Genomic DNA, 27,837 nt, shown 5'->3' with positions numbered 1-27,837 from the left:
ATAGTTACCTGTGTGTGTGTTTGTGTGTGTGTGTGTGTGCTGAGAATGCTTAAGATCTACTCTCTTAGCAAATTTCATACACAATACAGTCTTATTAACTATAGTCATCATGCTGTATATTAGAGCCTCAGAACTTACTCATCTTATAGCTGAACGTTTGTACCCTTTGACCAACATCTCCCCTTTTCCTACCAGCCATCCTACCACCCAGCCCCTGGCAGTTCTGATTCTACTCTACCATTCTACTCTTTGGTTCTATAAGTTCAACTTTCTTTTTAGATTCCACATATAAGTGAGATCATACAGAATCTGTCTTTCTCTTCCTGGCTTATTTATCTTAGCATAACATTCTCCAGGTTCATGCATATTGTGTCGCAAATGGCAGGATTTCCCTTGTGGTTCATGGCTGAATAATATTCCGTTGTATACACATACCATATTTGTTTATCCATTCATCCACTGACAAACACGTAGGTTGTTTCCATATTTGGCTATTGTGAATACAAATCAAAACCACAATGAGAGTAATAACCTAAATGGGAAAAGAATTTGAAAAAGAATGGATACCTGTATGGGTATAACTGAATTACACTGCTGTACACCTGTAACTAACACATCATTATTAATCAACTATACTCCAATATAAAATAAAAAATTTTTTAAAACCACAATGAGATATCACCTCACACCTGTTAGGATGGCCATCATCAAAAAGACAAGAGACAACAAGTATTGACGAGGATGTGGAGAAAAGGGAACACTTGCTCACTGCTGGTGAATGTAAGTGGGTACAGCTAATATGAAAAAACAGTATGGAGGTTCCTCAAAAAATTAAAAGTAGAACTACCATATGATCCAGCAAGCCCACTTTGGGGTATATATACAAAGGAAACAAAATCAGGATCTCAGAGAGACACCTGCACTCGTATGTTTGTTGCAGCATTCTTCACAACAGCCAAGACACAGAAACAACCTAAGTGTCTGTTGATGGTAGTTAATATTATTCCTGAATACTATATCTCAGTGATTAGGACGTTTTGCTTATGAGCTTGTGATAGCCCTGCTATCCTAGATTAAAGACCAGAATTAAGCAGCTCCCCAGGTGGTTGGACTGTTCCTTCCAGGTCTTATGAAAAGAGCCTGGTCTGTGAAGAAATGGCTTCACACCTTGAGTGGAACCTCAGGCATGAGCTTACCCACCAGAAGCCCCTCTCCTCGCAGGCAGAGTGGGAATAACAGCAGTGAACTTGCAGAGGTGCTATCAGTGTGAGCAATCACATGCCAAGTCCTGGCCAGATACCCAGACAAAGTGGGTCCTGGAGGGAGGAGAGCCATTTGGATGCTGCATCTGAAACGTAGGTAGCTAGTGCTTTTCCTACCAGGACATTTCAGAACACACAGCCCAACACTTCCAACGGCTCAATATGCTCTTTTTCATTAAAAAAACAAACAACCAGACAAACAAAATCTCTCCTGTAAAGCACTGGTATAAACTCTGTGACCCCTCAGTAAAGGGGAACATACCCTTCCAGGGGGGAATGACAGGACCTGTGTGTTATTTATAGCACATGAATGCACCCTGGTCCCCGAGTTCTCTCGTATGCCCATCCTGCAGTTAGATTCTCCGTGGGTTCCTGGAAATGAGCCAACACTATGCAGAATCACTGGGTCTTGGTTCCTATGGAAATATTGTCCCAACAAGGACGTTGGCAGATGCTTCTTCAGTCTCTTCCAAATCCCCTAAACGGAGACTGCAAACAGCTCTGTAAAGGGCCAGTTTGTAAATATTTTAGGCTCTGCCAGTCACATGGTCAGTCTCTTGTCATAAGCACTCAACTCCTCCATGGTGGCACAACAAAGGCCACAGACAACTGGCAAAGCAATGGCATGGCTTTGTTTCCATAAAACGTGATTTACGAACACTGACATTTGAATTTCACATAATTTTCACACATCATGGAACGTTGCTCCTCTTTCGATTCCTCCCAACCATTTCAAAATGGAAAAACCATCCTTAGCTGGAGTGCCATACAAAAACTGGCCTGGTGATGGATTTGGTCCCAGGACAAGCAGTTTGCCGACCACTGTCCTAAAGTTGTAATGTGTCATCAGCTGCAGGAGCTTGTTTGTTTTTTTTCACCTACTGACCTCTCCTTCCCAGGAAGGCAGTGAACTTAATGATATTAATAATTTCTTGGAGAAGAAGCTCACTCCAATCCCTTGCTGACAGTTAGGCTCTACCATCTGCTTCCTTGACTAGCTCCTTGGACGGGCTCATCTACCTTGAATCCTTCTAGCATCCAGGGTCATGCTCTTCCTGGGCAGTTTTACTGCCAACACTACCACTTGTGTGCATTTTGTTGGCCATTACATGTCACAACTCCTCACCAGCGCATGAAAAAGGGTGGAAACAGAGGCCTCAGGAAAGTCAACAAGCAGACTGACATTCCTCTCAGGCTAAGGCGAGTGCCTTTTGACAGCACTCTCTCTTATCACTTAAAAAAAAATGTAAGGTCATGGTCTTCTACTGTACTGGCTGGCCAGCCATGAGGAACGTGTTTATTAATTATATTGCTCAGTACCATAATTTGTATAGATTCTAAAATATAAAATAACAGGAGACAAACAGTCCTATAAGGAAGCCACACGATATGGGGCTACAGTAAAGGCGGTTTTCCTTCATTTATTTTGAATGCACCTGCTCGGTCATTTCCCTTCAATGGCAAGGGCTTGCTTGTGTCCTGAGCAGGGCCTAATAAGGGCACCCAGTGAAGAGGAAGGAAGGTCTTTAACTGAAACACCCTCCCATCCTCACTGCCGGTTGCTGAAAGGCTCCTCTTTTCTGCCCTCAGATGGCCTTGGGCCAATACAAACGGATATCCCAGACTTAATTTAGGTTGTATCTACCAAACACTGAAAGGAATACCAATCCTTCAGCACATACCCTCCCCAGCTATGAGAAAAAGATAAAATTCCAAAATTATTTTCCCTTCCCTTTCCAAAGATAGACAGTGTGACCGGCAGAATAAATGCCCCTTCCAAAGATGTCCACATCCTAATCCCCAAAACCTGTGAATATGCTGCCTTCCATGGCACAAGGGACTTTGCAAGTGTGATTAAGTTAAGGGTTCTGAGATGAGGAGGTTATTCTGGGGTATCTGGGTGGGCTTCATGTAATCACAGTTTCCTGTGAGAGAGAGGCAGGAGGGTCAGTCAGAGAAAGAGACACAGTGACTGAAGCAGAGATCAGACTGATAAGGGGTCCTGAGTTGAGGAATGTGGGCAGCCTCCAGAGAAAGGAAGGAAATGGATTCTCCCACAGAGCCTCCGGAAGGAATGCAGCCCGGCCAAATCATTTTCGACTTCCGACCTCCAGAACTCTAAGAGAATAAATCTGTTTCGTTTCAAATTGTGGTAATCTGTTACAGCAGCAGTAGAAAACTAATACAGGCAGCTGCTAAAAATGTGCCAGATAAAGTATCATTTCTAACAAGTCAGCTGCTTTGTCTCATGACACCTAACCCTGGAGGATGAAAGGAAAGTTCTAGCCCTCTCTCATGCAGGGTCCCTAAACTCCAGAACCACTAAACATTTAAATAAAATGAGATATAAGATGGTAGGTTGAAAGGGGCGAGTGGGCAGTTCGAGAACACTGTAGTCATGTATGAAAAGCGTTATCCAAGAGGACTGCAAAGGATGAGATAGAAATGGAATGTGACTTATTTATAGCAAAGCCTGCCTCCCCTCCCCAGTGGGTGACAGAAGGGCTGTTTTAAAGTTTTATTCTTCAAACTTGGCTGCAGGACTTGGCTGCTTCTCAGGACTGTGCTTTTGTATTGAGCTTTAAAATATAAGAAGCAACCCCATGGTTAAACTATAGGCAGGGGTGGTGAGGCAGGGAAAATGCTGTGGGGAGTGAAAAGAGGCTGGGATGTTATTCTTATTTAGTTAGTTGCTTAAGATAAACAAATAGAGGATACAATAGCAAATGGCTTGGAAAGGTTCCAGGTTGAAAGTTTCTGAATCCCCCAGTCGCTGAGGCTCTCGAGACAAGGGTGGTGCTGCAAAGCTAGTCAGGCACCAGCACAAGGAGGGGCTGGTTTAGAGGCTGAGAGTGAAGCAAACACTGGCCCTGATTATTAGAAATCCCCTCACTCTCTCTCTCTGCAGTCTGCTGACACAGAACTTTACCGAGGGAAACGTAGTCTAACCACGCAAAAACCAAGATTGACCCTCTAGAAAACAAAGTGTGTGTGTGTGGGGGGGGGGGGTATCAGGAGTTACAATACAGTTTATGCCTTTTGACCTAGGAATTCTAAATTCTGCTATTAATTAGGAGAGACTAAAAAATTAAATTATGGGACATAATCCACTTAGGATATTAAGCAACCTTCAAAACTATGATAATGATAATGTATTGTGGCACAGATTAATGCTTAGGATACGGTAGGGAAACATAAATTGTACATACACTATGATTACCCATTAGGTTAATGTATTATATATACACTGCTGATACAAATTAAAAAACTGGGAGGAAACAGACCAAAATGTTACTGTAGTCGTATCTGCATGGTAGGAATATGTGAGATTTTTTTTTCTATAGTTCATGCTTCGATTCTTTCAAAATGCAATTATAACTTTTAAAATGGAAAACAAATTGTTTTTTAAGAGGAAAGGGAGAAAGAAAATCAGTTGGTGGAAAGCTCAGCTGTACCAATATCTTGCCATGTGAGTTTCAGAACTGAAAATATTTTATGATTTCGTGCTTCAGGGTCTCCATATGAAGAATGAGGCTATTATTACATCAGGCACAACTCCCAGGTTTAGTATTATAAAATATACTATCTCCTAAATACATCTTATGTTTGATTTATTTATGTATGTATGTATGTATGTATGGCTGTGTTGGGTCTTCATTGCTGCACACGGGCTTTCTCTAGTTGTGGCGAGTGGGGGCTACTCTTCATTGCGGTGCGCGGGCTTCTCATTGCGGTGGCTTCTCTTGTTGCGGAGCACAGGCTCTAAGCACACAGGCTTCAGTAGTTGTGACAGGCGGGCTCAGTAGTTGTGGCTTGCCAGCTCTAGAGCACAGGATCAGTAGTTGTGGCGCACAGGCTTAGTTGCTCTGTGGCATGTGGGATCTTCCAGGACCAGGGCTTGAACCCGTGTCCCCTGCATTGGCAGGTGGATTCTTAACCACTGTGCCACCAGGGAAGTCCTATCATCTCATGTTTTCTTAACATCTCATATTTTTCTCAGATAGCACCCATCACCTAGAATCATTTCTTGGCTCTCTTTCTACTAGACTGAATCCTACCCTTTCTTAAAGATGCAATTCACATCATTTCTCTTCAAATTTCTTTTCCTCTGGATGCCCATCCTGTGCACACCAACTCTCCTGTAATTAATTATAAACAGCCTTGAAATTTCCTTTTTTTTTTCTTTTTTTATGTAATTCAATTTATTTTTAAAAAACACATGCTTTAAAATAAAGCAAGCCCAGATTCAAATACCCATACCAGTTGTTTAACCCTTCTGAAACTCAGTTTCCTTATCTGAATTATAGGGTGACCACCACCTACCTAACAAGCTATTCTAATGATTAAATGATTCAGTGTATGTTCAGCACCCAGGACAGAGTCTGGTATACACTGGGTAGCCAATAAATGCTTATTTTCTTCCTTAATCTTGCACCACCCCTGGTCTCCCCAACTGGGAAGATTGTCTAGGACAATCTAAAATTGTCTAGGACAGGGAACATGTGGTACCCTACTCTTTTTATTCCCCCACACAAAAGTGTGTGGGGGAATAAATTACAGTGCCTTACCAGAAGCAGATGTTCAATAAATATTCTACTTGTTGGGGCTTCCCTGGTGGTGCAGTGGTTAAGAATCCGTCTGCCAGCGCAGGGGACACGGGTTCAAGCCCTGGTCCAGGAAGATCCCTCATGCCGTGGAGCAACTAAGCCCGTGCGCCACAACTACTGAGCCTGTGTTCTAGAGCCCGTGAGGCACAACTACTGAAGCCTGTGCACCTAGAGCCAGTGCTCCGCAACAAGAGAAGCCACCGCAACGAGAGGCCCACGCACCGCAACGAAGAGTAGCCCCCACTCGCTGCAACCAGAGAAAAGCCTGCGCACAGCAATGAAGACCCAACGCAGCCAAAAACAATAAATAAATAAAATAATAAAATAAATAAATTTATTAAAATATATATAGATACTACTTGTTGATTTGTTTTTTGCAAGGAGCGCTGAGCTTCAGGCAGAGAAAAATTAGAAACTATTACAGGTTGAATTGTGTCCCCCAAAAAGACATGTTGAAGTCCTAACCCCTGATACCTGTGTATGTGCCCTTATTTGGAAATGGGACCTGTGCAGATGTAATTAGTTAAGTGAATATCAGATCTGAATTGGACTGGATTAGGGTGGGTCCTAAATCCAATGACCTTATAAGAAGGCCATGTGAAGACACAGAAGCAGAAGGTCATGTGAAGATGGAAGTAAGATTGGATTTATGCAGCCATAATCCAAGGAACACCAAGGATTACTGGCAGCCACGAGAAGCTAGGAAGAGGCAAGGAAGGATTCTTCCTTAGAGCATTCAGAGGGAGCACAGCCCTGCTGACACCTTGATTTCATACGTCTAGCCTCCTGAACTGTGATAGAATAAATTTCTATCATTTTAAGCCACACAGTTTGTGGCAATTTGTTATCGCAGCCCTAGGAAACAAATACGAAAATGTTCAGAAGTGTCATACCGATAGGTATAAACTACGTCCTGTTTTCTAGACCAAAAAGCTCTTTAGAGCCAGGTAAGATTTCCTTTAGATAAAGCTTCTTTTCAGGCCCATTTTCTATTAGAGTTATTTGCCTGACATAGTCCCCCTTTCTAGAGTTCTGTAGAACTAGGCTGGGGTGAATACATGTCATTTGGGTACTGTGGTGATATTACACTTTAGAGTCATCTTCCTCCTCCTACTTACCCCAGTGACTGGTGCCACCAGCCACCCAGCTACCCAGGCCCAAATCCTAGTCATCAGCCTCGAATCCTTCTCTCTCACCCTCCAAGTCAATTCTACTTCCTAAATATACTGAAAGTCTCTCATGTTCTTCATCTCTACCACTGCCACCCTAGACCAATAAACCACTCAGGAAATGTCTTTTCTAAAACATTTTAAGAGCAAACTGAGGCTATCAGGGACAGATCTATCTTCCTTCAAAGCCAATGTTCTAAGGTTCTACTTCTGGCACTCGCTAAGTAAATGTTTCAGGATAACCCTCCTGTTGAGAGTAACCAGAGAGACTGAAAAATGTTTTGTTAAATTTGTCTGAAGGCATTGTAGCGCTACAAAGGCAGTAAGAACTTTAGACCAAGATCTGAGAGAGAAGAGAGCTAAGAAGATGAGCCTGGCAATTGGAGTTTCATTTTCCTCTCAGGACACTGCCAATTTCTTAAACAAAAGGCATGACAGAGAAGATGATCTGTGCTTTCAGATGTCTCATGGAGCTCAAGGGACAACAACTGAAGGTCAGAGTCACCAAGGATGAGGAAACTGAGCGAACATCCATGGGTTTTGTTGGGACCAGAAGAGCTCGCACCCAAGAGTAAAGGTGATCTAGAAATACACTAGCCCTAACAAGAACTAAAATCCAGCTACATGTACTCTCTGTATCTGATTAGATTAAGGTAGTCTGCCCCTTGCCTAACTGATAGAAAAAAGAAACAGTTAGAACTAAGTACCCTCTGGAGTAAGACAACATTCCCCCAGAGCCTTAAAAATTATCTCTCAATGTTAGTTGTATAAACAATGTGCAGAACTTAAGAAAAAAATAACTAGAAAAAAATTTGAAGACAATATAAACAATCAAGCAAGTGATATAGATTTTGAAGTATCAGGTACTAACTTAATAACTATGATTAATATGTTTAAGGAATTAAATGACAAAATAGAGAATTTTAGCAGGAAACTGGAAAATATCGAAAGGAATTCAATGGAAATATTAGAACTTAAATAGTAATAACTAATGTTATAAATTCAATTGGATGGATTTAACCACAGATTAGATACAGTTAAGGAAAGAATTTGTAAACTGGAGGTTGGGTCAGTAGAAAACATCCATATTGAAACACAGAGGAATAAAAAATACAGAAAAGAGCATAAAGAACATGAAACACAGAGAAAAAGTCATACTATATGAACTAAATCCCAAGAAGAGTAAAAAGAGAAAACTAGACATAAACGATACTTGAGAAGATGATGGCTGAGAATTTTCCAAACACCAATCAAATAAAAAGAACTGCTATTAACTTTAAGAACAATAAGTAAAAAGAAAAAAACAGCTCATAGTAAAATTGCTAAAACCAAAGTGAAAGAAATCTTAAAAGCAGTCAAAGATTAAAAACAGAGATTATATTCAACAAAGTAACAAAACTGACAGGTAACTTCACAACAAAAACCATAGAAGCCAAGAGACAAAGCAAGTTATCATTAAAGTGTGGAAAGAAAATAACTGACAATCTAAATTCCATACGTAGGAAAAGCACCCTCCAAAAAATGAAGATGAAACAAAGACATTTTTAGACAAAGAGAAACTGAGAGAATTTATGTCCAGCAGACCTGCACTACAGAAGATTCTAAAGGTAGTTCTTCAGACAAAAGAAAAATGACTCCAGATGTAAGCACAGAGGTGCAGAAAATAATTAAGAATAATGGAAACAATAATTTTTAATACATCTACATAACCATTATATTTAGCAAGTAAAAGAAAAATGATAAAGTCTTATAGGGTTTTAAAAATAAAGAACAGTCAATCTGACCATATCCCAGGATGTCAGTAACCATCTCCCTTTCAAGGCAATTATTAGGTCTACCAGAACAGAAGTTCAGTAACCTAACTGTGGGATCATCTCAAATATGAATAATTATTTAACTAATTCCCTTTCAAGAGACATTTGATTTATTTCCATCTTTGGATATTATTCACCAAAGAGTATGGATATTCTTTTGGGGTGGGTGTGTGTCTATATCTGTATTTATATCTTTATATATTTTTTCCATTCCCTCATTGCCTTTTTTCAATTTTGATTTGTATTTGCAAACTAACAGACTTTTTAAAAATAACCCTCCTATCCCCCCAATGATTTAACACATTTATTTTCCTTTCACAGACATTTATTAACTTTTAGTTTTTCTTGTTCAAAATCCTGAGAATGGGGAATCTCCTCTGCTGCCACTCAGGTTCTCCATAGTGTAAGGATACAGGAGTATCAATAGCTAGAGTAATAAACTGTCTGCCAAAGTGTAAAATCTTAGACTCTTTGAAATGAAATGAGGGAAAAAATTTGAAAAAATGAAATGAAGCCTTAAATACACCAAAGGCTTTCAAACTAGAAAGTTATATATTCAGGGAAACACATCACATTAAACCACACTGAGCTATTCTCCACACTAAAAATACCATCCCTTTCATCTGTGGACACTGATACCACTGGTCTGGGACTTGCCTGCACTCCTGTCTCCTGCCAACCAAGATAATGGGATGGGAAGCATTTCCCCTCACAAGTTTAATCCTAGGGGAAATGGAAAACAGAACAGTTTTTTCCTAACGCAATTAAGAACCTTCAAAATATTTAATGAAAGGAATCTTAAAATGCAGACTGAACAATTAGTTATCCAGAACACTCTCTGTAGTTTGTCCTTGGGAATTTTATTTAATGTTAAAAAAAAGAAAAGAAAATGAAAGACAGCCAAGACCAGAAAGTATTTGTTTTAAACATACTGACATCCCTGTGTTTTAAAGTTTTACTTGGGTTAACTTTTTAAAGAAAACTAAAAAGAAAGCAAAGGAGGCTATGAAAGAATAAGCATAATAAAATGTGGATTCCTTTATTATGGATTATTAAAGCCCTGGAATGTTAGAACTGAAAGTGCTTTTGAGATCACTCAGCCTAGTTAACACTTCACTTCACAAATGACAAAACTGGACTTAATAAAACATAGAAACAACTTGTGCAGTGCCAAAAGTGAACTAGCGGGGCAGTGACAATAAACAGCCAGATATCCTGGTCCAGTTACAGCCTCTTTCCATGACCCTCTTGATTTATCTACATACAAGAAGAGGGGAAGGCAATCCAGTTCCATGGTTATTTGGTTCAAAATTTTGTTGCCCCAGAGACCTTCAGACAACGCCCAGGTATAACCTAGTGAGAGGAACCCTCTCATTCCCTCTCGTTACCCTCAGATCTGCCCTGCATCTTATCAGTCACCAAATCCCGTAGATTCTACCTCCTAAACAGCTCTCAAGCACTTCTCTTCATCTACATTATCACTGCCACTGAGTTGGACATCATTTTTTCCTCCCATGAATTCCTGTAAAGTCACCGAACTATTCTTCTGCATACTAATCCTACCACTTCTCTTACAGCCTCCCTCCGCAATCCCATCCTGAACACTGAACATATGACTTCCCTGATTTAAATCCTTTTGTGGAGAATTTCATTGCGAAGAAAAACAGGATCTCAATGGATTCTCTTTGCTTCGGGGATTAGACCTGTATGAGTCAGAGGCTTATCGGCAAACAGATGGCACATAAAATATAGGACAATTCAAGGAAGGTTTATTTCAGAAAGGATCAAGTATAAAGAAGTAGCAGGGCATAGGGGAACCATAAGGGAACATTCAGGAACCTCTGACTTGTGGAAGTAGAACCATGTGGTAAATGGCTTCTAAAGTGGCCCATAATGATCTCTACCTCTGGGTATTTGTGCCCTTGTATAAACCCCTCACCTTGACTGAGGGCTAGACCTGGAGACTTGCCCCTAATGAAAGGGATGGAGTGTTACATCCAAGATTAGGTTATAAAACAGTGTGACTCCCACTGCCAACCCCCCCACCCTCCACCTCTTCCTTGCTTACTCTGATGAAACAGGCTTCTATGTTGTGACCTACCCTATAGAGAGACACATATGGAAAGGAACTGAGAGTAACCTCCAGACAACAGACAGTGAGGAACCAAGGCGATCATTCAATAACCCTCGAGGAATTGAATCCCACCAACAACCACGTGAGTGAGCCTGGATGTGGGCCTTTCCCCAGTTGAACTTTCAGATGAACCTGCAATTCCAGCCAACATCTTGACTGTAGCTTGTGAGAGATCCTGAGCCAGAGGACCCACCTAATCTGCACTTGGATTATGGACCCACAGAAACTGTGGCAATAAATGTCGTGTTTAAGCCATTGAGTTGGGGGGTGATGTGTTATACAGCAATAGATTACTAATACAAACTGGAACCACCACCCCAAGGCCCAAAAGGATGAGTCAAAGAAAAGGGTATCCGGACCCAGAGGAGGAGAGCAGTCTGCCTAGAGAGGAGCAATGACCTTCAGTCAAGGGACACAGCCAGTGCGAGACCTTGCCAAGAGGGGGCCAGGGGAAGAAATACCCTGACCTTGCTCTTCTTCCTCCCCCTCCGCCCCACCTCTCCTCAGGCTCCTATGGACCAAATTCAATTGAAAGCCAGAGGTCACGGGAGCCCTGTAGATGCAGTCCACATGGTACAGTGAGCAGCACATAGAGCAGGGGAGTGTGGGCGCAGAGACAGAAAGAGAAGATACCTGCACAGCATCCAAACTCCTTGCCTGATGCATAAGATCTTTTATGATCTGGCCCTAATCTACCTATCCAGCTTTATTTCTCAACCTTCATCACAGAAACCTAGCTCCAGGAAAACAGCCACTTGAAGTTTCCAGAACTCAGTATACATCACAGCTCTGTCCCTTTGCATGTGCTAGTCCTTCTGCCTCCATAGTTTTTCTCCCATTCTCTGCAAGGTTAATTCTTATTCGTCTTTCAAGAATTAAGGCAGGCCAAACCCTCTGGATGCCTTCTATGACATCATCATCCTCTCTCCTGATATGGACCTCCCAACCCTTCTATCTCCTCCCAGACCCCTCAGTGTACCTCTATGTGCATTGCAATTGCCTAGTTACCCCATCTCTGCCCCACTGGCCAATGGGTTCTTTCAGGGAATAGTATTCATCTTGCCTTCCTAGCATCTAACACTGTCTGGCACACAAATGACACTCACTACGTATTTGCTAATTAAAGAGTTTCTAATCCTCGTCACGCCTTGGTCACCAGGGTCTGCAGGTTCCCTGACTCTCAATTGCGCTGGCCTCTACAACTGCCTTCAATGAATTACAAAACAATGTCCTGTTGCTAGCTTTCTCGAAATCACTGCAGAGAGGTTCTGTGCACATTATTTAGTCCAATCCCCATCACTTTACATAAGAGGAAATGAAGCCAAAACAGTATTTTATTTATTGAGTTTATTTATTAAGTTTACCCTGTGAGTAAACAAGGTTAATTTTATCATGCTTCTTTCTATTTTATGTAGACACTAAATACATACATATTTTTTGTAAGAAGTGTTCCTTAGTTGGGAAGGAGGAAGGCAAAATAAGAAACAGAGCCAGGAAGATGAAGTTCCCCATCGAGAGAACCAAAGCAGTAAGTGAGCCAGGGCTCTTGGCTCCCTGTTTGGCATCTTCCATCACATTGTACCACCTCCTGACCCTAGCCTGGGTCACAGTAAGCTACAATTTTCTCTGTCCACCTACCATTTAATTTCCCAGAGTTCTACCAAATCAAATTGCCAGTCCAGGTGGAAATTTGTCAAGAGACATTACCAACACCTCTCAGAGAACCAAATAAAATCAGAAAGCAACCTACTCTCACTCAAAAGAATTCCTAGTTATAAAAGAAAGTAAACATTTCAGAACATCTTCACCCAGGAAACAAGAGCACTAGCAAGAAGAATGAAACTTGAGTATTACAAATGTTCAAAGGTAACCCAAGTCACACCTCTGAGAATAACCTCGAAAACCAAAGATCTGCCACGTGGTATTTTCATTTATTTAACCAATGGCTTTCAGCCCCAACAATGTAGTAATGGTAGTTTGTGGTTGATAACATAACAGGAGAGAGGACACCAACTGGGCTGTCGAGTTACCTGGACACAATCACCGGTTCACTGGGAAATTGCCAAGTAACCTTCAGCAAGTTATGCATCTTCCCCATACTTTAGTTTTCCCATCTATCAGATGAGGGTATTGACTAGAAAATCTCTAAGATGAAGCTACTAAAATTCCTCAATTCTAACTCTATAAGAGCCTGGTTTTTCTACATCTTGAAAGATCTGCAAATAATTACAAAATCAAAAACCCAATTCAAGACACCAACTTCCCCATGACTTTACACTGCATACTCCACCTGGATATTTTAAAAGACACTAAATAAATGTGTTTCAAACTTAGCTGGGCATCAGATTCTCTTGAGAACACTTTAAAACTCAGATTCCTAGGACCCAGCTCAGACATATTAAACAAAAACAACTTGGGGGTTCTTTGAGGACCAGCATTTTTATAAAGTACCCCTAAATGATCTGATGTACAGCCAGGTTCAAATATCATCACTACATTGGGCAATTCAATGACCCCAGGATCTTTTGGATCCAGGAATATTTAAAAAAAAAAAAAAAAAAAAAGTTAACAGGTCTAGACAACAATGAATAATTAAGGTTTTCTTTTAAGTAGATTTTTAATGTGACCAATACATTTTTCATGCACACCTCCAATCCAAAATGTGAATATGAAGGATAAAAAAACTAAATTAGAAAGTCTGCTCAAGTCAATAAATAAATCATGCCTTGGGAAAGTATAACTTTTCATAGTTAATGACATAGAACACATGAAAAGAAAATGAAGAGTATTCTGAAAAGTATAGGCTTAAGAAACCCACAAATCATTACTCATATGTCAGAAGGTTACCATCCTAAATGGCATTTAAAAGTCACAACAACATTATGGACATAATCACCCCACTTATTAGTCGGAGGTTTACTCAAAAGTTTCATTTCTCTAGATTTAGCTTTTTAAATGTCAGCATCTGAATCAACACAACATAGTCCAAGCAAAAATTTCACACTGAAAACATCTGACAAGAGAAAGAAATAACAAGCAAGAGAAAGAAAATTAAAATGAAAGCACTATTTGCACATTTTTAATGTAAATTTTTGCTGTAGAACTCTGAGAAAAGGTTTGATTTTATAGCTATGACCTTGAATAAATCATTACATAAGAGGACTTCCATAGAAAAATATTTTGAATCAACCTTGGTTTCAAGATTCAATCTTTACCTATACCTTGAGGATAGTGTCCTGCAGTAGGTAAGTCTTGGTCATAGGCAATGGTCAGTCTACAGCAGAAAACTAGGTGAATATCCCATGTTTCAAACACAACCAGGGCCTAAGTTAGTCAAACCAACTAGGTTTAAATGATTCCAGGTCCTGGACCTATACGGGGCAATAAGTGTGCCTGCTTTCTTTCTAACAGATTGCACAGATCCAATGTCCCTTTTATACCAATTAACTAACATAGCAAATAACATGAACACATACATACCCCTCACAGATTTATCATGAGGAAGCAAGATAGATTTCCAATATAGAAACCAAATAACTAATAGTCATTTCTCTAAAGGATTACAGCATTTTACAACTTTGTAGCTAAATTAAAATTAAAAAATGAAGAGCCCCCTGATACCACCTAAAAAGTAAAAATCAAGTTCCCACAAACCTGTAGGAAGTTTTCCCTTTCAACATAATACCAAACATTCTTGTGGGAAGTTGTTTGGATTACATGACCTTTACATTTCTTATTAACCTTTAATAATCCATTAATTTGCAATCTCCTGAATAATATAAAAATATCTGCATTGTTTTCCTGTGTCATAAAAAGCAACTCACTGTGTGAATGCACTTTAATCACCTTATTAACAGCATCAACATTTATACATTTTATAATTTACTTCCTCTCCAAGTGTTACTATCGCTACAAGACCAAAAGATAAAAGAAAAAGAAGCATTAATCATGGACCACCTCTATGCCAAGCAGGATGTAAGATGCTTTAATTACCTTATCCAAATGAATCTTCACAATAACTCCTGGAGGTACTATCCTTTCTCCCACCTTTTCCCCCTTTGCTGGATGAAGAAACAGAGACTCACAGAAGTTAAATAACCGACTCCAGGTCACACCACTAGGAAGTGGCGGAGTTGCAATTTTAACCCAGATCTGACCCCAAACCCCATGTTCCTATGAGCTTGGCAGAGGGTCTCCTAGTTTCAGGTGGGTTAAGAAGGTAATGAATAAACATCTCTATATTATTCTATATTCCTCACAACTTGGTTAGCCCCACTAATCTCTTTTTTCTTTACTACAACTTAATAAATATCTGTCTTAGGGATGGGTTATCTAAGCCTTCTTTTTCAAAGCAAAGGATTAAGGAATTTGGTACTATAAGCAAGATTAGTTTGAGAGCTCTGTTTTTACAAGGAAAAAAGAAAAATTCACCATATTGATCATCCAGGAATATCTAGTTCAACACTGCACATATGATTAACATAGATAGAACACAGAATCTTGCAGAATACACAGAACTCAGCAGACAACTCAAATACTTAGTGAAATGAACGAGATGAACTCATTTTCCTTATTAATATATGATACAGTTAGGCTACATTTTTACAAACGTGCAGACATCAAAAAGGTGTATGAGAAGCAGCTACTGTTTCCTCAAATTCAGCAATGCACAAATAAAACTTATGTACCATATTTCCTTCCTTTAAAACATATGCTTCCCAATATTCCTATTTGAATTAATAGCACCAATGCCTTTCTATCACCCAAAGGTCAAAAACCCAGTTATCTTTGAACCTCTATTCACCTTCTGATTTCATATTCATTCCGTTTCCAAGTCATTGTTAATTCAGACTCTTTAATCCCTCTGCTCAGTCCTGCTCATTTCTGAGGGGCATTTTCCCTGCTAGATTAGGGTCCTCCATACCTTTCTCACAGACACAGAAGCACCCCACCAAAGCCTCCAACCCACCCTCGATAATAGTCCACTTGGCACACTGGCACAAGGCTCATAATCCCAAAGAAATGTTGATCTTACAACTCCCAGCACTAACGTTTTTGATGATTAAATTGCCTATGACTCAACATTCTAAAATCTGGCTCCATCCCAGACTGTCTTCCCCAAGTCTCTCCTCCATTTACTCCAATTACTTGTAATTCATCCTCTGCCCAAGCTAACTGGTTCTGGTTGCCCTTCACTTCCTCTAGCTCTTTGCCTTTGCTGAATGCATCTCATTGCCTGGAACATTGCTCTTCACTTCTGCTTTCCACAGAAGGGAATCCTACAGATCCTTTAAAACTGAGTTCAAAGGCCTCTCCTCCACAGCCCATCCCAGATCTCGGAGGCTGGAAGTAATCGCCCCCTCCTCTGAGATTATGTAACACTCTACTTCTCTTTCAGAAATTAACACTTGGATGCTATAACAGTTATTTGTGTACATCTTATGTCTCCTACCAGCTGTAAACCATTTAATACATACACACCTCTGTGTCCCTCCCACAGTGTCTAGACCAGATCTTATCTGTACTATGGGTTTGAAGAACATTCGATTAATTAATGTTACACTAAGGCCTTTACGCAAAAGGACAACACGTGTCTATCTGCATTGTTCAGGCAATCTTTGGTTTAAAGAAAACTAAGCCATATAGTGATTTTCAAGTGTTCAATACCAAGGATGACAAGACCTAACTTCCTTGAATTTTAAAATTGGGGAATCAGAGGATATGCGAAGAAAATTATTCATTTAACAGTCAAGGCCGTTTAGGCAGAAAACATTTGCGGAGCTATCAACCGTCAGTCAACCCTACACAGAACACAGACACGTACACGGCAGCGCCCCCAGCGTTTAACCAGATGCCTTACTTTGCGGTAGACTATCATATTTGGAGAACTCTCCTCTGGGTCTGCAATCCCCACTGTTCTTTGATCCCCGGATCCCTGAGCCATCCTGGGTGTCTTCACTCACACTGCAAAAATAAATAAACAGACCGTTAAGAGAGGAAAGAATTACACAAAGACATGCCACGCAAAGAACTAAGTTATCTTTTGTCAGGTGGCATGGAAACAAAACGTGATGTAATTTCTTTTTTTTCCTCATTGCTTTAAGCAGTATTTTTTTAAGTTGGGGATAACTGTAGTCTTATTATCCACATACATTCTTCTAATTCCAAAGCAACATGTGTTTTTTTTAAATTTTCCGCCCAGAATCATGCACTTTAGGGGAGATCATACACCAATCTTAAATAATCTCCTGGAGATAGATGAAGCCACTCATTTTCATGTTGATTTTGTCTTACCAAAGCTCATTTTATGATTAATTCTATGCATTAAAATATGAATATTTTATCAAGGAATTGCAAATCAAAACCACAAGGAGATACCACTTTATACCCACTAGGATGGTTATAATAATTTTTTTAACTCAACTAAGCATTGGCAAGGAGGTAGGGAAATCAGAACGCTTGTACATTGTTGGTAGGAATATAAAACGGTTCAGTCACCATGGAAAACATTTTGCTGGCTCCTCAAAAAGTTAGAATTTACCACAGAATAGAATTTACCATATAACCTTGCAATTCTACTCTTAATAACTAAAAACAGGTATTCAAACCAATATTTGAACACTAATGTCTGTCAGAGCAGCACTATTCACCGAAAAATGGAAATAACTCAATGTCCATCAACTGATGAATGGCTAAAAAAAATACGGTCTATCTCTACCATGGAATGTAATTCAGCCATCCAAAGTAATAAAGTACTGGGGGGAGCTTCAAGATGGCGGAAGAGTAAGACGTGGAGATCACCTTCCTCCCCACAGATACATCAGAAATACATCTACATGTGGAACAACTCCTACAGAACACCTACTGAATGCTGGCAGAAGACCTCAGACCTCCCAAAAGGCAAAAAACTTCCCACATACCTGGGTAGGGCAAAAGAAAAAAGAAAATACAGAGAAAAAAAAGAATAGGGGCGGGACCTGCACCAGTGGGAGGGAGCTGTGAAGGAGGAAAGGTTTCCACACACTAGAAGCCCCTTCTCTGGCGGAGACTGCGGGTGGCGGAGGGGGGAAGCTTCGGCGCCACGGAGGAGAGCGCAGCCACAGGGGTGCGGAGGGCAAAGCGGGGAGATTCCGCACAGAGGAGCGGCGCCGAGCAGCACTCACCAGCCCGAGGGGCTTGTCTGCTCAGCCGCCGGGGCGGGCGGGGCTGGGAGCTGAGGCTCAGGCTTCGGTCGGATCCCAGGGAGAGGACTGGGGTTGGCTGCGTGAACAAAGCCTGAAGGGGCTAGTGCGCCACAGCTAGCCGGGAGGGAGACCGGGAAAAAGTCTGCAGCTGCCGGAGAGGCAAGAGACCATTGTTTCCGGGTGCGCGAGGAGAGGGGATTCAGAGCGCCGCCTAAACGAACTCCAGAAACAGGCGCGAGCCGCGGCTATCAGCGCGGACCCCAGAGGCGGGCAGGAGACGCTAAGGCTGCTGCTACCACCACCAAGAAGCCCGTGTGCGAGCACAGGTCACTCTCCACACCGCCCCTCCCGGGAGCCTGTGCAGCCCGCCACGGCCAGGCTCCCGTGATACGGGGACAACTTCCCTGGGGAGAACGCACGGCGCGCCTCAGGCTGGTGCAACGTCACGCCGGCCTCTGCCGCCGCAGGCTCGCCCCGCCTCCTCCGTACCCCTCCCTCCTGCCGGCCTGAGCCAGAGCCCCCGAAGCAGCTGCTCCTTTAACCCCGTCCTGTCTGAGCGAAGAACAGATGCCCTCAGGCGACCTACACGCAGAGGCAGGGCCAAATCCAAAGCTGAACCCCAGGAGCTGTGTGCGAGCAAAGAAGAGAAAGGGAAATCTCTCCCAGCAGCCTCAGAAGCAGCAGATTGAAGCTCCACAACTTGATGTACCTGCATCTGTGGAATACCTGAATAGACAACGAATCATCCCAAATTGAGGAAGTGGACTTTGGGAGCAATGATATATATTTTTTTTTCCCTTTTTCCCTTTTTGTGAGTGTGTATGTGTATGCTTCTGTGTGTGATTTTGTCTGTATAGCTTTGCTTTTACCATTTGTCCTAGGGTTCTGTCTGTCCGTTTTTTAAATTTTTTTTTAAAGTATAGATTTTAGCACTTGTTATCATTGGTGGATTTATTTTTTGGTTTGGTTGCTCTCTTCTTTCTTTCTTTTTTTTTTATTACTTTTTAAAAAATTTTTTTAATAATTATTTTTTATTTTAATAACTGTATTTTACTTTATTCTATTTTATCTTCTTCTTTCTTTCTTTCTTTTTTTTCTCCCTTTTACTCTGAGCCATGTAGAGGACAGGCTCTTGGTGCTCCAGCCAGGCATCAGGGCTGTGCTTCTGAGGTGGGAGAGCCAAGTTCAGAACACTGGTCCACAAGAGACCTCCCAGTTCCACGTAATAGCAAACGGCGAAAATCTCCCAGAGATCTCCATCTCAACGCCAAGACCCAGCTCCACTCAATGACCAGCAAGCTACAGTGCTGGAAACCCTATGCCAAACAACTAGCAAGACAGGAACACAACCCCATCCATTAGCACAGAGGCTGCCTAAACCCATAATAAGGCCACAGACACCCCAAAACACACCACCAGACGTGGACCTGCCCACCAGAAAGACAAGATCCAGCCTCATCCACCAGAACACAGGCACTAGGTCCCCTCCACCAGGAAGCCTACACAACCCAATGAACCAACCTTAGCCACTGGGGACAGACACCAAAAACAACGGGAACTACGAACCTGCAGCCTGTGAAAAGGAGACCCCAAACACAGTAATTTAAGCAAAATGAGAAGACAGAGAAACACACAGCAGATGAAGGAGCAAGGCAAAATCCCACCAGACCTAACAAATGAAGAGGAAATAGGCAGTCTACCTGAAAAAGAATTCAGAATAATAATAGTAAAGTTGATCCAAACTCTTGGAAATAGAAGGGAGAAAATACAAGAAACGTTTAACAAGGACCTATAAGAACTAAAGAGCAAACAAACAGTGATGAACAACACAATAAATGAAATTTAAAATTCTCTAGAAGGGATCAATAGAAGAATAACTGAGGCAGAAGAACGGAACAGTAACCTGGAAGATAAAATAGTGGAAACAACTACTGCAGAGCAGAATAAAGAAAAAAGAATGAAAAGAATTGAGAACAGTCTCAGAGACCTCTCAGACAACATTAAACGCACCAACATTCAAATTATAGGGGTCCCAGAAGAAGAAGAGAAAAATAAAGAAACTGAGAAAATATTTGAAGATATTATAGTTGAAAACTTCCCTAATATGGGAAAGGAAATAGTTATTCAAGTCCAGGAAGCACAGAGAGTCCAATACAGAATAAACCCAAGGAGAAACATGCCAAGACACATATTAATCAAACTATCAAAAATTAAATACAAAGAACAAATATTAAAAGCAGCAAGGGAAAAACAACAAAAAACACACAAGGGAATCCCCATAAGGTTACCAGCTGATCTTTCAGCAGAAACTCTGCAAGCCAGAAGGGAGTGGCAGGACATACTTAAAGTATTTAAGGAGAAAAACCTACAACAAAGATTACTCTACCCAGCAAGGATCTCATTCAGATTTGACAGAGAATTAAAACCTTTACAGACAAGCAAAAGTTAAGAGAACTCAGCACCACCAAACCACCTTTACAACAAATGCTAAAGGAACTTCTCTAGGCAGGAAACACAAGAGAAGGAAAAGACCTACAATAACAAACCCAAAACAATTAAGAAAATGGTAATAGGAACATACATATTGATAATTACCTTAAATGTAAATGGATTAAATGCTCCCACCAAAAGACATAGATTGGCTGAATGCATACAAAAACAAGACCTGTACATATACTGTCCACAAGAGACCCACTTCAGACCTAGGGACATATACAGACTGAAAGTGAGCGGATGGAAAAAGATATTCCATGGAAATGGAAATCAAAAGAAAGCTGGAGTAGCAATTCTCATATCAGACAAAACGGACTTTAAAACAAAGACAATTACAAGAGACAAAGAAGGACACTGCATAATGATCAAGGGATCAATCCAAGAAGAAGATATAACAATTGTAAATATTTATGCACCCAACATAGGAGCACCTCAATACATAAGGCAAATACTAACAGCCATAAAAGGGGAAATCAACAGTAACACAATCATAGTAGGGGACTTTAACACCCCACTTTCACCAACGGACAGATCATCCAAAATGAAAATAAATAAGGAAACAAGCTTTAAATGATACATTAAACAAGATGGACTTAATTGATATTTATAGGATATTCCACCCAAAAACAACAGAATACACATTCTTCTCAAGTGCTCATGGAACATTCTCCAGGATAGATCATATCTTGGATCACAAATCAAGCCTTGGTAAATTTAAGAAAATTGAAATCATATCAAGTATTTTTTCCGACCACAACGCTATGAGACTACATATCAATTACAGGAAAAAATCTGTAAATAATACAAACACATGGAGGCTAAACAATATACTACTTAATAACCAAGAGATCACTGAAGAAATCAAAGAGGAAATCAAAAAATACCTAGAAACAAATGATAATGAAAACATGATGACCCAAAACGTATGGGATGCAGCAAAAGCAGTTCTAAGAAGAAAGTTTATAGCAGTACAATCCCACCTTAAGAAACAAGAAACATCTCAAATAAACACCCTAACCTTACATCTAAAGCAATTAGAGAAAGAAGAACAAAAAAACCCTCCAAAATTAGCAGAAGGAAAGAAATCATAAAGACCAGATCAGAAATAAATGAAAAAGAAATGAAGGAAACGATAGCAAAGATCAATAAAACTAAAAGCTGATTCTTTGAGAAGATAAACAAAATTGATAAACCATTAGCCAGACTCATCAAGAAAAACAGGGAGAAGACTCAAATCAATAGAATTAGAAATGAAACAGGAGAAGTAACAACTGACACTGCAGAAGTACAAAGGATCATGAGAGATTACTACAAGCAACTATATGCCAATAAAATGGACAACCTGGAAGAAATGGACAAATTCTTAGAAATGCACAACCTTCCGAGACTGAACCAGGAAGAAATAGAAAATATGAACACACCAATCACAAGCACTGAAATTCAAACTGTGATTAAAAATCTTCCAACAAACAAAAGTCCAGGACCAGATGGCTTCACAGGTGAATTCTATCAAACATTTAGAGAAGAGCTAACACCTATCCTTCTCAAACTCTTCCAAAATATAGCAGAGGGAGGAACACTCCCAAACTCATTCTATGAGGCCACCATCACCCTGATACCAAAACCAGACAAAGATGTCACAAAGAAAGAAAACTACAGGCCAATATCACTGATGAACATAGATGCAAAAATCCTCAACAAAATACTAGCAAACACAATCCAACAGCACATTAAAAGGATCATATATCATGATCAAGTGGGGTTTATCCCAGGAATGCAAGGATTCTTCAATATATGCAATTCAATCAATGTGATACACCATATTAACAAATTGAAGAATAAAAACCATATGATTATCTCAATAGATGCAGAGAAAGCTTTCAACAAAATTCAATACCCATTTATGATAAAAACCCTCCAGAAAGTAGGCATAGAGGGAACTTTCCTCAACATAATAAAGGCCATATATGACAAACCCACAGCCAACATTGTCCTCAATGGTGAAAAACTGAAACCATTTCCACTAAGATCAGGAACGAGACAAGGTTGTCCACTCTCACCACTATTATTCAACATAGTTTTGGAAGTTTTAGCCACAGCAATCAGAGAAGAAAAACAAATAAAAGGAATCCAAATCGGAAAAGAAGAAGTAAAGTTGTCACTGTTTGCAGATGACATGATACTATACATAGAGAATCCTAAAGATGCTACCAGAAAACTACTAGAGCAAATCAATGAATTTGGTAAAGTGGCAGGATACAAAATTAATGCACAGAAATCTCTTGCATTCCTATACACTAATGATGAAAAATCTGAAAGTGAAATTAAGAAAACACTCCCATTTACCACTGCAACAAAAAGAATAAAATATCTAGGAATAAACCTACCTAAGGAGACAAAAGACCTGTATTTTGTACACACCATTGTAAAGCAATTATACTCCAATAAAGATTTTTAAAAAACAAAGTAATAAAGTACTGATACACGTTACAATATAGATCAACCTTGAAAACATTATACTAAGTAAAAGAAACCAGACATAAAAGGTCACTGCTAAGGACTGAATATTTATGTCCCCTTAAAATTTATATGTTGAAATCCTAACCCCAAATCTGATGGTATTAGGAGGTAGAGCCTTTGGGATTTGATTAGATCATGAGGGCAGAGCCCTCATGACTGGGATTTGTGTCCTTATGAAAGAGATCCCAGAGAGCTCCCTTCTACCATGTGAGGACACAGTGAGAAGAAAGCCATCTATGAACGAGGAAGTGGGTTCTCACCACACACCAAATCTGCTTAAGCCTTGATCTTGGACTTCCCAGTCTCTAGAATGGTGAGAAATTAATCTCTATTGTTTATAAGCCACTCAGTCTACGGTATTCTATTATAGCAGCCTGAGTGGACTAAGACAGTCCTATATTGTACAATTCCATTTACACGAAATATCTAGAATAGGGAAATCTATAGAGACAGAGAGCAGATTCGTAGTTACCAGCAGCTGGGGTGGGAGGAGGGAATGGAATGGCTGCTTAATGGATATGGGGTCTCCTTTAGGGATGAGGAAAACATTTTTGAACTAGATAGAGGTGATGTCTGCAGAACATTGTGAATGTATTAAATGCCACTGAAATGTATGTTTTAAAATTAATTTTAAGTTATGTGAATTTCATCTCAATTAAGAAGAATGAATTTTTCTAATTTGACCTTTTTTTTTTTAACAGCCTGAAAAGACAGCAGTGAGACAATGACAGCATATGGAATTTTTGAGTTAAAGAAGCAAGTTCAATTCTTGGTATGATGCAGTATTTGCTGGGTGACCTCGAACAAGTTAAATAACCTGTTGGGTTCCCTTTGTTACTTTCCTTTTAAAGTGAACATGTTGAATGCCTGTTATGTGCCCAGAACCATGCCAAGTCACCTTCCCCTACATTACTCTCATCAGTAAAATGTGAATTCCAGTGAGTACTCACAGGTAAGGGTCAAATAAATCGAGTGTAAAGTATTATATAAAGCCATTAAAGTCCTATACAAATGTTATCACTAATCTAAGAGCCTGCCTGGGTTATTTGCACAAAATTCAGAGGCTTTTCATCAAAGAAACCTCTATAAATACCATACTTGACAGAAAAGGCCATTTCAATTTAAAATAAAAACTCAGGAAACATTTTATTATAAAATAAGTTGGTACCAAAGGTCATCCTGTAAAAACAAATTTCGGCAGAAGATGGGGAAGAGATAGGAATTTATAATTTAAGCTAAGAATTTAATTGCCCCAAGTATCCCATTTGAATAATGTTGCTTGTTTTCTTCATCATTTATGAATCAGGGTGCATTTTAAAAGTTAGATTACAAGCAGAAATAAAGAGCATCATTCTATTATCTCTACCCACTGTAATATCAGTATTTCTATGAATATTGTACTACATGAAAACACTCATTATTATTCTAATCAGTAGCTTTTAAAGTTAAATGAACAACACACTGTTTCATTTTTCAACAACTACTTATTTACCTACTCTTTTGCCTGAACACAGAATATGACACAGCATGAAAAACAAAATCTGAGCCCATTTATGTATCTCATTTATCTGCGTAACAGAGTCATCTCGGGTTTCTATTGCTTTATTTTAAAACGAACACTTTCACTTTAATGAGCATATTATCTTCCACCCAGAAAACTGTGCAATAATAGCAAGTTTGGAAATGAAACAATCGTGAAACAATCGTGTCAGCCCTCCTTTCGCCTTTCCCTGGCCACCCCTCCACCCCCAAGAGCAACATTCCTGTGTGTTAAAACAGGCTGGTGTCCCAGGCTCTGGACTTTAGACTGCTCAGTAAATGTACATAGCCTCTATGTTTGGAACTTTAGTGAGTCTAATATGTAGTAGAAAAGCTTCTATTTTTGGTTCCTCTATTAACTCGTTTTGAAATTCAGACGAGTCATTTAACTTTTCTGTGTCTAGAAAGAAGCATTTCTAAAATAGTGATGCAACCACTTTCTAGTCTACATGTCAACAGATGTTAGAGAGTACTAGATGTGAAACCTACACAGGTAAGGATGTTCTAATTAAATCATTGACTATAGAGCTGGGTTCCTAAAATTAAAGAACTAGATTTTCATTCACTACAACATAGTATAAATATTTATTTTTAAATGAAGTACAATAAAAATGAAGTAGGAGTACTTTAAATTTAGTGGTGGAGAAAAACAAAACCTTCTTTAGGTTACTTAGATATACATGTATATACGTACAGTAAATAATATAGGGACTTTTAATATTTGTGAATGTTTTTCTGAAAACACACAACTACATTTCAATAGAAAGAAAACACGTTAGTAATAATATTTTTCTCTAGTCGCTTTCAACTAACAGAAGAGGAAAACTGCAAATGTGTTACAACCACGCATTTCACAATCTCCGAGACATGATAGCTTAGTGGCGACAAGCTGGCCTCTCTCATCAGACAGATCTATGTCTCTATGTCTCAATCCAGGCTCCACTCACTAGCTGTGTGGTCTGAGGCAAGTTACTTCACGTCTCTGTGCCTTTGTTTCCTTATCTGTCACAAACCACAGTCCCAGCATAGTTGAAAACCCTCTGAACTGAGAAGCCTGGATCCCCCACCTGATCTGCAACTAACTAGCTGTTGGAACCAGGTCAAGCCATAGCCCCAGTGGACATTAGCTATACATCCTTAGTATTCCAGCTCCGTCCTAGAACCTCAGAATTTCACATTTCTAACTTTTCTTCAGAGACTCACCAGAATGTTCCATGCCACCTCTCTTCCATCATCACTGCTTATATGCTAGCTCTTCTCCTCTAATCATGACGATGTTCATGTTTAACTTCTCAAAGAATCACCAAACTGGTAAGCTAGAGCATCCCCTCCCAGATTCAGCATCCCTCCCCGTGGAGCAATTCCTGTAATACTACCACCCACCACTAGGTGCCGTGGGACTCAACGTTTAATCTTGGAGCAAACACTGAGAATCCAATTGCACAAAGCTCCATGCTTTGTGCTGGAGATATAAAGATAAATCAGACACAGATCGTCTCTCCTTAAAATGTTCAGAGTCCAGGAGGGGTGACACATGTCCAAAAATGTAGGACACTAATATGTGGGTGCTCAGTTATGACAGCACAGAGCAGGAAGAGGCGGCAACTACGATCAAAGCAGAAGGATGAACAGGAGTCTGGGGGAGGCAGAAGAGGCCCTTCCAGCCTGGGTCCCAACACAGGTATGAACATCTGAAGCCGCAGAAGTGGTAGACACCCGGGAGGAAAAACACATGACGATGATCTGATCTCAAGGAGATTAAGTGGAAGACAGTCAAATGTGGAGAGTGAAATAACAGGGATTTGCACCTAGCTGAATTCATATGACTTTGCTCACTTGTTTATCAGGGACCTCCACTGCTAGAGAGCCAGTTCTGCCTGGGCAGAGTCTTTGTTGGTGGGGTTTACCGCTCTATTCCTGGCACCTAGAAGGTACTCAAACTTTTTTTTTAATTAATTAATTTATTAATTTATTTATTTTTGACTACATTGGGTCTTTGTTGCTGCATGCGGGCTTTCTCTAGTTGCGGCGAGCGGGGGCTACTCTTCGCTGTGGTGCGCAGGCTTCTCATTGCGGTGGCTTCTCTTGTTGCAGAGCACGGGCTCTACGCGCATGGGCTTCAGTAGTTGTGGCGCACAGGCTCAGTAGCTGTGGCTCGCGGGCTTAGCTGCACCACGGCATGTGGGATCTTTCCGGACCAGGGCTCGAACCAGTGTCTCCTGCATTGGCAGGCAGATTCTTAATATTTTTAATGAATGACAGAACTGATAAGATTTCACTAAGATGCAGTGTACTCCGTCTAGAACACTCATCTGGTTAACAAGCCATTAAAACTGCTCAGCAAAGAAGGCTCTTTATCAACAAAGACCTAGAGATGGAATCACACATGAAGATTTCCCCCAGGGTGTATTGACATGGACCAGCCCTGAACTCAGGAATCCACTTTTGGAAAGCAATTTAGATCAGAAGGAATATGTGGGAGGGTGGAAAGTATAGTGAGGAGGGACCCGGTGAATAACAGAACAATTGAGCATCTATGACTCAAACTCTGATTAGTAAATCTTTTGAAAGTCAGGACTGCAATTCACTCCAAACTTACATTGCATTTGTAGCTTCAGTTACAACAAATGCCAGCTGTTTTCCTTTGTAATGCCAGCCCCTTAGCAAGCAAAGCCTAGGGTCCAGCAGATAATGATGCTGAGCAGGGCAGGTAGGAAGGACCTCCATGATGTGGAAAAGGGAGGGGCTTTGAAGTCAGACCAGGAATCGCATCTCAGCTCTGGCCACACCAAGGCTGCTGTGTGGCCTTTGGCAATTGATTCCTCCACCCTAAACTTCCAGCTCTTCACCTGGAAGCAGAGAACCCTCTACTTTGTAGGGTTGCTTTTGAAGAGGGAATAAAACAAGTCACACGAATTTCCTTGGCACTGAATGAATTGTTGCAACTGACCAGCAGTCTTATTTTTGGCCAGTGTTTGGCCAAGTGAAATTGCCAGGCCACTGACATCAGAATCATTGGAGAAAGCCTTCCTCCTCCTCAGGTATTCTGACTCAGTGCATCTGAGATGGAGCCATTAGCAGTTTCACAAGCTTCTCGGGTGATCCTGATACACAA

General features: G+C 40.4%; 1 protein-coding gene across 4 annotated transcripts in view; it reads right to left on the bottom strand.

The window, feature by feature from the left end:
- The window catches only part of RGS6 (regulator of G protein signaling 6), a 582,944-nt gene that overhangs the window by 535,929 nt on the left and 19,178 nt on the right, over positions 1–27,837 (bottom strand). For all 4 annotated transcript variants that reach the window (XM_059914558.1, XM_059914555.1, XM_059914557.1 and 1 more), the window contains exon 2: positions 16,847–16,950. In XM_059914558.1, the coding sequence (XP_059770541.1) occupies positions 16,847–16,930 (84 nt within the window). In that variant the 5' untranslated portion in view covers positions 16,931–16,950. The remainder of the gene's footprint in view (positions 1–16,846; positions 16,951–27,837) is intronic.

This window comes from Balaenoptera ricei, chromosome 2, assembly GCF_028023285.1.
Source record: "Balaenoptera ricei isolate mBalRic1 chromosome 2, mBalRic1.hap2, whole genome shotgun sequence".
Lineage (NCBI taxonomy): Eukaryota > Metazoa > Chordata > Mammalia > Artiodactyla > Balaenopteridae > Balaenoptera > Balaenoptera ricei.
Note: the sequence above shows the minus strand (reverse complement) of the source record. Positions and strands in the feature narration are given on the sequence as shown.